The 14,494-nt window shown below is 42.2% G+C and overlaps 1 protein-coding gene across 2 annotated transcripts in view; it reads left to right on the forward strand.

Moving 5' to 3' along the window:
• Nucleotides 1–14,494, forward strand: part of LOC143807495 (adenylosuccinate synthetase isozyme 2) — a 95,732-nt gene that overhangs the window by 27,836 nt on the left and 53,402 nt on the right. For both annotated transcript variants that reach the window (XM_077289108.1, XM_077289109.1), the window contains exon 7: nucleotides 12,713–12,820. In XM_077289108.1, coding sequence (XP_077145223.1) covers nucleotides 12,713–12,820 — 108 coding nt within the window. The remainder of the gene's footprint in view (nucleotides 1–12,712; nucleotides 12,821–14,494) is intronic.

Below are 14,494 nucleotides of genomic sequence, written 5' to 3' on the forward strand. Positions count from 1 at the left end.
TTGCGGAGCTGGTAGCTTTCTGCCTTTCTGCAACAAAACTGCAAGAAGGGACCACCTCACAGGAAGTTTTCTCATGTAGTTCTTCCCTGTCGCATACCGTTAGATCATTGGGATCTATTTTATTAGGGAAGGTCGCACTTTTTTCTCGGCGATATCCTCATCCTGACGAGTCTTCGGTACTAAAGGGTCTTTTCAGACTTTTTTCCCTCATTTCCTTCAAGGCAAGGTTGTCCTCAGGCCTTTCCCGTCCCTTGTTACCAAGGTGGTATTGTATTACCACTGTTATGAGGGCATAGATCTTCCCTCATCTCTTTTGGCACCAGTCCACAAAATGGAATGAGTTCCCTATATTCCGAACAAAGCGAGTGTTCTGAGTAGGTGCGTCTCGAGGACGGCGTCCTTCCGAAGGTTGGACACTGTATCTTGGGCTTCCTGACGGTAAGAGGAAAGGCTTCCTGACGTTTACAGGAAGGGTTTAGCCGTCTTCATCGGCCATTTAGCCTGGTGTATTCCTTTCACCATCCAGGAGTCCTTCCGTGTTAGATGTCAGCCTTTCTCCCTCTCTATCGTGGTTTCTAGGCACCAGGCGTCGACAAGACACGCCTGCAAGCTTGCGGATTCGTCCAGTCCGCATGCATTCTTGAACCATTATAATTCCCAGACTTCCACAGATGGGAGTCTGGGCAGGTGGACTATGCAGGCCGCGGTGGCGCACTTGTAAGTAGCAGTTACACAGGGCCTGATCTGACATTGTCACCACCCAGGGACTGCTTTGGTACGTCCCACGGTCTGTGTCCCCCAATGAGGCGAAGGAGAAAGAGGGATTTTTGTGTACTCACCGTAAAATCCTTTTCTCCGAGCCAATCATTGGGGGACTCAGCTCCCACCCTGGTATTGGCTTAGGCTTGTTTTTATAATCCGATATGATAGATATATATATATATATAGATATATATATATATATATAGATATATATATAGATATATAGATATATATATATATATATATATATATATATATATATATATATATATATATATATATATATATATATATATATATATATATATATATATATATACTGTAAGCTGATATGTTGTTACTGATCTCCTACTGCTTTTTGCACCGAACTGGTTAGCTGGGAGCCAGCAGGAGGGTGTATACTGCAGGGGAGGAGCTAACTTTCTTTGTATCACTTAGTGTCCTCCTAGTGGCAAGCAGCATAACACCCACGGTCTGTGTCCCCCAATGATTGGCTCGGAGAAAAGGATTTTACGGTGAGTACACAAAAATCCCTCTTTCAAGAAAGGCATCCAGTCCCCTCTTAAATTTCAGTAATGAATCACTCATTACAACATCATACAGGCAGAGAGTTCCATAGTCTCACTGCTCTTACAGTAAAGAATCCGCGTCTGTTATGCTTAAACCTTCTTTCCTCCAGACGTAGAGGATGCCCCCTTGTCCCTGTCTCAGGTCTATGATTAAAAAGATCATCAGAAAGGTCTTTGTACTGTCCCCTCATATATTTATACATTAAAATAAGATCACTCCTTAGCATTCGTTTTTCCAAACTAAATAGCCCCAAGTGTAATAATCTATCCTAGTATTGCAGACCCCCCAGTCCTCTAATAACCTTGGTCGCTCTTCTCTGCTCTGCTCTAGTTCAGCTATGTCTTTCTTATACACCGGAGACCAGAACTGTACACAGTATTCTAAGTGTGGTCGAACTAGTGACTTGTATAGAGGTAAAATTATGTTCTCCTCATGAGCATCTATGCCTCTTTTAATGCATCCCATTATTTTATTTGCCTTTGTAGCAGCTGCCTGACACTGGCCACTGAATATGAGTTTGTCATCCACCCATACACCCAGGTCTTTTTCATTGACGGTTTTGCCCAGAGTTTTAGAATTAAGCACATAGTTATACATCTTATTACTTCTACCCAAGTGCATGACCTTACATTTATCCCCATTAAAGCTCATTTGCCATTTATCAGCCCAAGCTTCTACTTTACATAAATCATCCTGTAATATAAAATTGTCCTCCTCTGTATTGATTACCCTGCAGAGTTTAGTGTCATCTGCAAATACTGAAATTCTACTCTGAATGCCCCCTACAAGGTCATTAATAAATGTTAAAAAGAAGAGGGCCCAATACTGACCCCTGTGGTACCCCACTTCTAACCGCGACCCAGTCCGAGTGTGCTCCATTAATAACCACCCTTTGTTTCCTATCCCTGAGCCAGCTCTTAACCCACTTACACATATTTTCCCCTATCCCCATTATTCTCATTTTATGTAACAACCTTTTGTGTGGCTCCGTATCAAAAGCTTTTGAAAAGTCCATATACACTACGTCCACTGGGTTCCCTTGGTCCAGTCCGGAACTTACCTCTTCATAGAAGCTGATCAAATTAGTCTGACATGAACGGTCCCTAGTAAACCCGTGCTGATACTGGGACATGAGGTTATTCCTCCTCAGATACTCCAGCATAGCATCCCTTAGAATGCCCTCCAGGATTTTACCCACAGTAGAGGTTAAGCTTACTGGCCTATAATTACCGAGTTCAGTTTTTGTCCCCTTTTTGAATATTGGCACCACATTTGCTATACGCCAGTCCTGTGGTACAGACCCTGTTATTATGGAGTCTTTAAAGATTAAAAATAATGGTCTATTAATGACTGTACTTAATTCCTGCAGTACTCGGGGGTGTATCCCATCCGGGCCTGGAGACTTGTCAATTTTAGTGATTTTTAGACGCCGCCGTACTTCCTGCTGGGTTAAGCAGGTGACACTTCATGGGGAATTTTTGTTATCACTGATCATATTGTCTGCCATGGGATTTTCTTGTGTAAATACTGATGAAAAAAAGTCATTTAGCATATTGGCTTTTTCCTCATCCTCATCCACCATTTCACCCAGACTATTTTTAAGGGGGCCAACACTTTCATTTTTTAGTTTCTTACTATTTATGTAGTTAAATAATATTTCCTCTCTCTGGCAATGAGTCTCTCTGTCTCAATCTTTGCTGCCTTGATTTGCTTTTTACAGAATTTATTTAATTTTCTGTATTTATTTAATGCCTCATCACTACCTACTTCCTTTAATTCTCTAAATGCTTTCTTTTTGTCACTTATTGCGCCCCTTACAGCTCTATTTAGCCATATTGGTTTCCTCCTATTTCTAGTATGTTTATTCCCATACGGTATATACTGTGCACAGGTCCTATCCAGGATGCTAATAAACGTCTCCCATTTTCTTTGTGTATTTTTGTGTCTCAGGATATAGTCCCAGTTAATTGCACTAAGATCCTCTCTCATCCGTTGGAAATTTGCCCTCCTGAAGTTTAGTGTCCTTGTTACCCCTCTACTACACATCTTATTAACCCCTTCCCGACATGTGACGGAATAATACGTCACATGTCGGGACCCCCGCTTTGATGTGCGCTCCGGCGGTGAGCGCACATCAAAGTCGCGACATGTCAGCTGTTTTTTACAGCTGACATGTGCGCGCAATAGCGGCGGGTGAAATCGCGATCACCCGCCGCTATTAACTAGTTAAATGCCGCTGTCAAACTCAGACAGCGGCATTTAACTACCGCATCCGGCCGTGCGGCCGGATATGAGCGCATCGCCGACCCCCGTCACATGATCGGAGGTCGGCGATGCTTGTACATTGTAACCATAGAGGTCCTGGAGACCTCTATGGTTACTGATCGCCGGTGGCTGTGAGCGCCCCCCTGTGGTCGGCGCTCACAGCACACCTGCATTTTAGCTACATAACAGCGATCTGATGATCGCTGTTATGTAGCAGAGCCGATCGGGCTGTGCCTGCTTCTAGCCTCCCATGGAGGCTATAGAAGCATGGTAAAAGTTAAAAAAAAAAGTAAAAAAAATGTGAAAAAAATATAAAAGTTTAAATCACCCCCCTTTCGCCCCAATCAAAATAAATCAATAAAAAAAAAACCCAACCTACACATATTTGGTATCGCCGCGTTCAGAATCGCCCGATCTATCAATAAAAAAAAAAAGCATTAACCTGATCGCTAAACGGCGTAATGAAAAAAAAAATCGAAACGCCAGATTTACGTTTTTTTGGTCGCCACAACATTGCATTAAAATGCAATAACGGGCGATCAAAAGAACGTATCTGCACCAAAATGCTATCATTAAAAATGCCAGCTCGGCACGCAAAAAATAAGCCCTCACCCGACCCCAGATCACGAAAAATGGAGACGCTACGGGTATCGGAAAATGGCGCAATTTTATTTATTTATTTTTTTGCAAAGTTTGGAATTTTTTTTCACCACTTAGGTAAAAAAGAACCTAGTCATGTTAGGTGTCTATGAACTCGTAGTGATCTGGAGAATCATAATGGCAGGTTAGTTTTAGCATTTAGTGAACCTAGCAAAATAGGCAAGCAAAAAACAAGTGTGGGATTGCACTTTTTTTGCAATTTCACTGCACTTGGAATTTGTTTCCCGTTTTCTAGTACACGACATGGTAAAACCAATGATGTCGTTCAAAAGTACAACTCGTCCTGCAAAAAATAAGCCCTCACATGGCCAAATTGACAGAAAAATAAAAAAGTTATGGCTCTGGGAAGGAGGGGAGCGAAAAACGAAAACGGAAAAAGCTCCGGGGGTGAAGGGGTTAAAGGATACATGAAAACTTATTATTTTGTGATCACTATTCCCCAAGTGACCCCCAACTCTTATATTTGCTATGCGGTCTGGCCTGTTGGTTAATATTAGGTCTAGCAGTGCCCCCTTCTTGTTGGGTCCTGAACCAGTTGTGAAAGGTAATTGTCTCTCATAGTTGTCAAAAACCGATTACCTTTACTGGAACTGCAGGTTTCTGTTCCCTAATCTATTTCAGGGTAGTTGAAGTCCCCCATAATAATGACTTCTCCTTGAGTCGCTGCTTCATCTATTTGCTTTGAGGATATTCTCTGTTGCTTTCATTATTTTTGGAGACTTATAACAAATCCCTATCAGTAATTTATTATTTTTTCCCCCTCCCCTTATCTCCACCCACAGGGACTCTACATTTTCATTAGGGTACGTGTCCACTTTCAGGCTGGCCGGCGGTTTGGACGGAGCCGCAAACCCACTCTGCCCTAAGCCCCACCCCCTTCTGTGACGCGATGATGCCGGATGTGTTCATTGCACTCATCCTGCATCATCGCACCCCACACATAGTGCCCTGTGATATACCTTGCAGCGCCGCAAGGTATACGGACGTGCTGGGATCTAAAGACGCGCAGCATGTCCGGAATCGCAGGGCCTCCGGGTGCGTGTTACGACGCATATTGGAGACGGGATTTGATAAAATCCCCTCCACTATGCTGTAACATCTGGACGCTGCATGTTTGACGCTGCGGCTCTGCACAGCGTCAAACACTTCCTGCACGTGGAAACATACCGTTAGATTCACCTATATTCTCATGCAGGATGGGTTTTAAGGGTGATTTTACATATAGACACACCCCTCCCCCTCGCCTATCCATTTGGTCATTTCTGAACAGACTATAAGGCTATGTGCACACGTAGGAAATGTGGTGCAGAATTTTGTGCACTAAATCTGCATCTCCTGGCAGAATCCGCAGGTGCGTTTTTAGTGCAGATTTTATTTCTATAATGGAGGGGTGCAGAAACACTGCAGAACTGCACAAAATTGACCTGCACTTTGAAATCTGCAGCGTTTCTTCGCAGATTTTTCTGCAGCATGTGCACAGCTTTTTTTTCACATTGATTTACATTGTACTGTAAATCACAGTGCAGTTCTGCAGCGTTTCTGCTGCAGAAAAATCTGCTGCAGATCTGCACCAATTCTGCACTAAATCTGCATCGTGTGCACATACCCTAACCCTGCAAGTTAACAGCCCAGTCATGGCTCTCATCCAGCCACGTTTCAGATTTTCCCACCATGTCATAATTATGCTCCAACACCATTAATTCTAATTCGTCCATTTTGTTGGCAAGGCTTCTGGCATTAGTATACATACATTTTATGTATCTCTCTGTACCTCTATTATTTCTTAAATTACTAACTGTTCTAACCCCACCCCCCATGCCACCCCCTCCCCCCATGCCACCGCCACCCCCAACTTCTGCTTGTGCCCAGGTCTCTACCTGCATCTCCATCTTCACCCTCCTATAAAATGAATACCCTCTCCCCAATCCCTAGTTTAAACACTCCTCCAACCTTCTAGCCATTCTCTCCCCCAGCACAGCTGCACCTTCCCAATTGAGGTGCAGCCCGTCCCTAGCGTAGAGCCTGTAGCCAACTGAGAAGTCGGCCCAGTTCTGCAGGAACCCAAACCCCTCCTTCCTACACCAATTCTTGAGCCACTTATTAACCTCCCTAATCTCCCGTTGCCTCTCTGACGTGGCACGTGGTACAGGCAGTATTTCGGAAAATACCACGTTGGAGGTCCTTGCTTTCAGCTTGCAGCCTAATTCCCTGAAATCATCTTTAAGGACCTTCCACCTACCTCTAACTTTGTCATTTGTGCCAATGTGCACCATGACCGCTGGGTCCTCACCAGCCGCTCCCAGTAATCTGTCCACCCGATCAGCGATGTGTCGGACTCGAGCGCCAGGTAGGCAGCACACCGTCCGACGATCCCTGTCTTTGTGACAGATTGCCCTATCTGTTCCCCTAATAGAGTCCCCCACTACCAGCACCTATCTGGCCTGCCCTGCTCTCCTATTTCCCTCCTTACTGTAGCAGTCACTCCTCCGGCTTTCAGAGGACATGCCTGGCTGCAGCAGTGCTACCCCTGTACTGGCACCCCCCTCATCTGCCAACTTAGCAAACTTATTGGGGTGTGCCAGATCAGGACTAGCCTCCCTGGCACTCTTCCCTCTACCTGGCCTTCTAACTGTCACGAACTGCTAATTTTAAGGGATATTTGTATTTTCTAAGGAAAAAAAACAGAGACTGGCTACTCTCCTAGCAGAAGCCTGTGGATGTAGCCCAGGTCACTCTAGAGGTCTGGCTGGTTCTGAAAGAGATGTCTGCGCTGTTCAGAATATACAGGGTGCTGAAGTCTGTGATTGGCTGCAGCAGGCCAGTTGACTAAAACTGTGCATTATAACATGGTTCTCTGATATGTATTTGACTCCTGTAACAAATTTTAAGAAAAGCGTGTCTTCGGAGAACCATTCGATGATGCACTGTTCTAGACACCTGACTGCAGTATCTCTCCATTACTTCTGAACAGAGCAGTCATCCCTTCCTAGTCAGGTGTAGACTTCTGGAGCAGCCTGGGCTGGATCCACAGGACTACTAATAGGTGAGCATGCCTCATATACAGCATGTGAAATAAGTATTGAACACTTACAAATTTTCTAAGTAATTATATTTCTTAAGGTGCTATTGGCATGAAATTCCCACCAGATGTCAATAACAACCCATCCAATCCACAGTCAACGAAATCAAACCATAGAAGTCCATAAATTGATAAATGGTGTAATAATGAGAAATGACACAGGGAAAAATTATTGAACACATGAAGAAAGAGGTGCAAATTGCCAAGGAAAGTCAAGACAGCAGCTGAAATCTGAGTAATTATAAAGCAATCCTGCCACTTAGTAATGGATATCATCTGGTTCAGCTGATGGCCTATAAAAGGGTGTCTCATTACCAAAGTGTCACACAAGAAACCTCTCAAGATGGGTAAAACGAGTAAGCTTTCGCAAGACCTTTGCAACATTGTTATTCCAAAATATACTGATGGCATTGGCTACAGAAGAATTTCTAAACTACTCAAGGTTCCAGTGAGCACTGTTGGCCATAATCTAGAAGTGGAAAGAACATAATTTCACCATAAACAGACCACTAACAGGCTCCTCACAAGATTTTGGACAGAGAAGGGAAAAGAATTATCAGATGAATTGTCCAAAAGCCAATGACCACATGTGGAGAGCTACATAAATACATGGAGTCAGCAGGTACAATTGTTTCAAAGAAAACAAAAAGTAATGCACTCAATCTCTATGCCCTGTATGCCACTCACCATGCTTAACAAAAAGCATGTTCAACCGCCTTTTAAATTTGCTCAGCAATAGTTACACAACCCTCTGGCAGAATATGCTCCGATGAAACCAAAATTGAACTCTTTGCATGCCATAATACACACCATGATTGGGGGCCAAAAGGCACCCCAAGATACCAACAGTGAAGTTTGTATATGGGAACATCATGTTGTGCAGTTTGTTTTTCAGCATACGTCACTGGCAAACTTCATGTGATTGAAGGAAAGGTGAAATGGACAAATGTACCGAGACATTCTTGATAAAAATCTGCTACCATCTACCAGGATAATGCAGGTGAAACAAGGTTTAACATTTCACCGGGCGGGCACCACAGAAACAATTTTAGTCAGGGATCAACCACATGCATATAAAAAGCAATTGAGTCTGAACAAGAAAAAAGCTATGCATATCAATGGGATCACCATGAAAGAATATTTACTTTATTAATACACACAGCAAGGTGAGACAAACATTAAAAACATTTAAAACCAAACGGCATACACAGAGCTAGTTGGCTATGTGCAGCCCCCCAGACAAAATGGAACCAAATACCCACAAGCACCTTACAACAAGTTTATCTTACACATATATATAAAGTGTGTTAACCATAGAAAAAGTACAAAAATATAAATATATGCACAGAATAATACACATATATCTGCTACCAATTATACTGTATGTGTGTATAAACACCAATAACAGTTTCGACACCTGCTAAACATCCCTTAATACCCAATATGGCAACAGGGGGAAAAGTATACCCTAGACAAGGATGGAGGTTGCAAGATAGTGAAACGTATCATCAAAGACCAGGGAACCTAGCAAGTACCGCAGTCCAAAATCCCAAAATCAGGGAAGGACTAAGCATAAGTGCAGCAGTAAAAGATAAGGTGCTTGTGCTGGGGGGAGAAGAAGCCCCACGCGTATTGACGCTACACGAGCGTCTTCATCAGGGGAAATGTGGCATATTCTTTTACTGCTGCACTTATGCTTAGTCCTTCCCCGATTTTGGGATTTTGGACTGCGGTACTTGCTAGGTTCCCTGGTCTTTGATGATACGTTTCACCATCTTGCAACCTCCATCCCTGTATGGTAATGCCTGGCAGACATGCCAGGGGTGAGGGTTTGATATTTGATCTGTACTACTTGATATAATCTGCACGATATTTGTGGAAACATTGCCTATGGTGAACGGGTATTTATTATTATACATCTTGTCGAGGGTATACTTTTCCCCCTGTTGCCATATTGGGTATTAAGGGATGTTTAGCAGGTGTCGAAACTGTTATTGGTGTTTATACACTCATACAGTATAATTGGTAGCAGATATATGTGTATTATTCTGGAATTGGTCCCATAAGTTTTCCTTAGCCTGTCACGTGAATAATCACGTGACCGTGACGTCACGTTAGGTCCTGCAGTAGCAGAGTACCTAGCGGCTCAGCCCAGCAATACTAACCTATTCTACGTGCGAGCGCAGGATCTTCTGCCACCGGCCGGGGCAGTGCCTGCAGCCCGCTATCTGAAAGGCAACACAAGGTATCTATTGGACATCACCCCCTTCTGACAACGGAAGCGCACGGGGCTGTGGAGGATCGTGCGCAATTACGACAGCCTTACCTGACACAGCTGAAGGCAGCACACGGCCCCCATTTGGTCCCGTTACCCCCTTCTGGGTTACATCATCCGCAGATAGCTCATCCGGGGCTGTGGAGAATCGTGCGCAACCACTACAGCTTCACTCGATACAGCTGAAGGCAGCACACGGCACCTTTTGGATATCGCTATCCTCGTCTGGGCCACGTAAGTGCACCACTACTGTATTTTACAGTGGGAGCAGCATTTATTTTTACATATTTTTTAACCTTTTCTCCCCCCCTACCCCCCTTTTTCATTGTACATTCCCAACACTTCGTATAGTGATTATTTTAATGCTGACATTCATTTAATTAATGATTCCCCCTATACAGCGATCGATTTCTAACAGGCATTTATCTGGGTCTTTCACATAAAAAAAACCTTAAACTCTGAACACAGCGCAGATAGCTCTTTTTTGTGTATTATTCTGTGCATATATTTATATTTTTGTACTTTTTCTATGGTTAAAATATATATATATATATATATATATATATGTGTGTAAGATAAACTTGTTGTAAGGTGCTTGTGGGTATTTGGTTCCATTTTGTATGGGGGGTTGCACATAGCCTACTGGCTCTGTGTATGCCGTTTGGTTTTAAATGTTTTTAATGTTTGTCTCACCTTGCTGTGTGTATTAATAAAGTAAATATTCTTTCATGGTGATCCCATTGATATGCATTTCAGCAAGACAATGATCACAAACATACAGCCAAGAAAGCTGTCAATTGGCTCGGGCATTCTAGCAGCTTTATTTTGTTTATCACCTGACCCGAATCCAATAGAAAAATTATGAAAAGAACTAAAGCTCATTGTGTTTAGGAGAACCACAGAACCTTCAGGATTTGAAGTGTTTGTGTGGAATAACGGGCCAAAATCTCACCTGAGCAATACATGCAACTAGTTTCTTCGTACAGGAGGTGTCTTGAACCTGTTACCACCAACAAAGGCTTTTGTACAAAGTGTTACGTTTCAGTAAGTGTGTTCAATACTTTTTCCCTGTATAACCTCTCATTATTACGCAACTAAATTTATGGACATCATATATGGTTTGATTTTTTTTTTTTCTCTTTTGCCTACGTGTGTTGGATGGGTTGTCTTGTCACCGACATTTGGTGAGAATTCCATGTCAATTGCTCATTTAGAAATATATGTACAGTGGGGCAAAAAAGTATTTAGTCAGTCAGCAATAGTGCAAGTTCCACCACTTAAAAAGATGAGAGGCGTCTGTAATTTACATCATAGGTAGACCTCAACTGTGGGAGACAAACTGAGAAAAAAAAATCCAGAAAATCACATTGTCTGTTTTTTTATCTTTTTATTTGCATTTTATGGTGGAAAATAAGTATTTGGTCAGAAACAAACAATCAAGATTTCTGGCTCTCACAGACCTGTAACTTCTTCTTTAAGAGTCTCCTCTTTCCTCCACTCATTACCTGTAGTAATGGCACCTGTTTAAACTTGTTATCAGTATAAAAAGACACCTGTGCACACCCTCAAACAGTCTGACTCCAAACTCCACTATGGTGAAGATCAAAGAGCTGTCAAAGGACACTAGAAACAAAATTGTAGCCCTGCACCAGGCTGGGAAGACTGAATCTGCAATAGCCAACCAGCTTGGAGTGAAGAAATCAACAGTGGGAGCAATAATTAGAAAATGGAAGACATACAAGACCACTGATAATCTCCCTTGATCTGGGGCTCCACGCAAAATCCCACCCCGTGGGGTCAGAATGATCACAAGAACGGTGAGCAAAAATCCCAGAACCACGCGGGGGGACCTAGTGAATGAACTGCAGAGAGCTGGGACCAATGTAACAAGGCCTATCATAAGTAACACACTACGCCACCATGGACTCAGATCCTGCAGTGCCAGACGTGTCCCACTGCTTAAGCCAGTACATGTCCGGGCCCGTCTGAAGTTTGCTAGAGAGCATTTGGATGATCCAGAGGAGTTTTGGGAGAATGTCCTATGGTCTGATGAAACCAAACTGGAACTGTTTGGTAGAAACACAACTTGTCGTGTTTGGAGGAAAAAGAATACTGAGTTGCATCCATCAAACACCATACCTACTGTAAAGCATGGTGGTGGAAACATCATGCTTTGGGGCTGTTTCTCTGCAAAGGGGCCAGGACGACTGATCCGGGTACATGAAAGAATGAATGGGGCCATGTATCGTGAGATTTTGAGTGCAAATCTCCTTCCATCAGCAAGGGCATTGAAGATGAAACGTGGCTGGGTCTTTCAACATGACAATGATCCAAAGCACACCGCCAGGGCAACAAAGGAGTGGCTTCGTAAGAAGCATTTCAAGGTCCTGGAGTGGCCTAGCCAGTCTCCAGATCTCAACCCTATAGAAAACCTTTGGAGGGAGTTGAAAGTCCGTGTTGCCAAGCAAAAAGCCAAAAACATCACTGCTCTAGAGGAGATCTGCATGGAGGAATGGGCCAACATACCAACAACAGTGTGTGGCAACCTTGTGAAGACTTACAGAAAACGTTTGACCTCTGTCATTGCCAACAAAGGATAGATTACAAAGTATTGAGATGAAATTTTGTTTCTGACCAAATACTTATTTTCCACCATAATATGCAAATAAAATGATAAAAACAGACAATATGATTTTCTGGATTTTTTTTTTTCTCAGTTTGTCTCCCATTGTTGAGGTCTACCTATGATGTAAATTACAGACGCCTCTCATCTTTTTAAGTGGTGGAACTTGCACTATTGCTGACTGACTAAATACTTTTATGCTCCACTGTATTTAGAAGATGGATTTATTCAATGCTTATTGCATATGCAGTGTGTCCTGATTCCCCATGTGCACCATAAAAATACAATTTGATTTGGTCCCACACTGTATTTATATGAGGCTAGCCCGGATTCATTTGTGAAAGGTATCACGGCGGAAAAAGGTGTTTGTCGAGACACTAAAAAACTGGTGACTGGTTCTCTTCAAAGAAAATTACAGGTCAATGTGTTTATAAACAAAGGCATTACAAACTCTTATTATAAATTTTATTTATTACAGTTTGGGAACCACAAAGAAAGGAATTGGACCAGTTTATTCTTCAAAAGCTGCCAGAAGTGGCCTTAGAATGTGTGATCTTGTTTCAGATTTTAGTGAATTTTCGAAAAGGTTTGTACTGCATGTTGGACCATATTTCATGAGCCTGTCTCACAAAGCTGTAACCTGTAAGAAATCCAGCAAATGGAAATCAGCACTTAAAAAAGAAGAAAAAAAAAGGAAAATATGTTAGCGATCATGGGTATAGAAAGCTCCACAATTATCTGAATTTCATGGAATGCTATTTTGCATGACTCGCAATACCAGTATTATATGCTAAAGGGGCTAACTTACATGACTTTCTGCACTGCTATGAAAAAACGGATCTGCACCCTAATGTATTTACAGCTGTTGGCAAAATTTGTTACCAGCGCAAAATTTAGTTTTCAAAGTTTTGCTCCCTTAGTGTGTTTTTTTTTTTTTTTTTTTTAAAACCTTTGTTAGTGCAATGTTTCTGTGGTTACTGTAGTACAATTCTAAACCTTTCAGAAGTTAAGCTTGATGCATTTGGTTAATAAAAATTCATGTAAAGACTCAAAATTTACAGTTCTAACTTTCTTGTTTTTCAAGACTTCTGCAGTCTGCCACGATATGAAGCAAGCCGTGGAGAATTGCAGAAGTTTTGAAAAACTAAGGTCAACACCATCAATATTGAATCTTTACATAAAATAAGTGTATGTTAATACAAGTTTAAAACCTTATAAGATGCTTATACTTGTAGTTAAGTAACTATAGAAACATTTGACTAAAGGTTTAAAAAAAAAAAAACACAAAAAAGAACCCTGAAGCGGTTAAACTTGTTGAAAACTAGACTTTTTAGTCTCAAAAGTTCCAAGCTGAATAACCCCAAGCAAATCTTCACAACTCAAAATAAGTATTTCAGCTTATAGTTATTATTTTCCCTATGAGCCTTAGTAATGAGATGTTAGAAATCTTCTCTTGCTTTTGACTGACTTAACACTGCCATTTATGTGATTAGTCAATAACCTCTTGCAGTTGTAATAGTTAAAGGGAATCGCTCAGTAGGATCAACCCTCCTAAGCCGTCAGTGTGGGCCTGTTGGTCATAAGAAGCTTAATAAAATGATACCTTGATGAATACAAACAGGTGAATTCTTTCAGAGAAATCCACATTTTTCTTATATGTAAATGAGCTATTAAGATCTATGGGGGGACACTGATCTGCACGAGAATCTGCCTCCAGAGCTTGTCCTAAATTAAAGGGGATTTTACTAGTGTGATTTTGTAATGGTTTCCATTGTTACCAGTGGATATGTAATGGCCGCCTTCTGGTCTCCTGATCACACTGCAGTTCTGTGTGTGATTTATACCTGACACATCTGTAGTTTCTTCTCCGCTTCCAGCTCACAGGCTGACAGGGTGTAAATATAGTTGCAATAATTGAAGCTCGGAGAGCTTCACCAAGTGTATTTTTAAGAAAACAAAATTCACTCTACTTGTTAGTTCCATGTCACTCCTGCTTTATTTTACCATAAACTCTGAAGGCAGATTCTCAGCAGATCAGTGTGCGGCCTATAGATCTTAACTAGAGATGGGCAAACCCGAACAGTAAAGTTCGTTGTCCATACCGAAGTTCGTTGTCCATACCGAACACCTACTGTTCAGGCATGGACACCGAACACAGACTTCACCAGGAAGTCCGTGTTACTGTTGGGGTTCGGCTGCCCAAACACCACTTCTGATCAGTGGGGAAATCGTCCCTGCCAGTCAAAGAGCCACGGTTCCC

Source organism: Ranitomeya variabilis, chromosome 2 (assembly GCF_051348905.1).
Source record: "Ranitomeya variabilis isolate aRanVar5 chromosome 2, aRanVar5.hap1, whole genome shotgun sequence".
NCBI lineage: Eukaryota > Metazoa > Chordata > Amphibia > Anura > Dendrobatidae > Ranitomeya > Ranitomeya variabilis.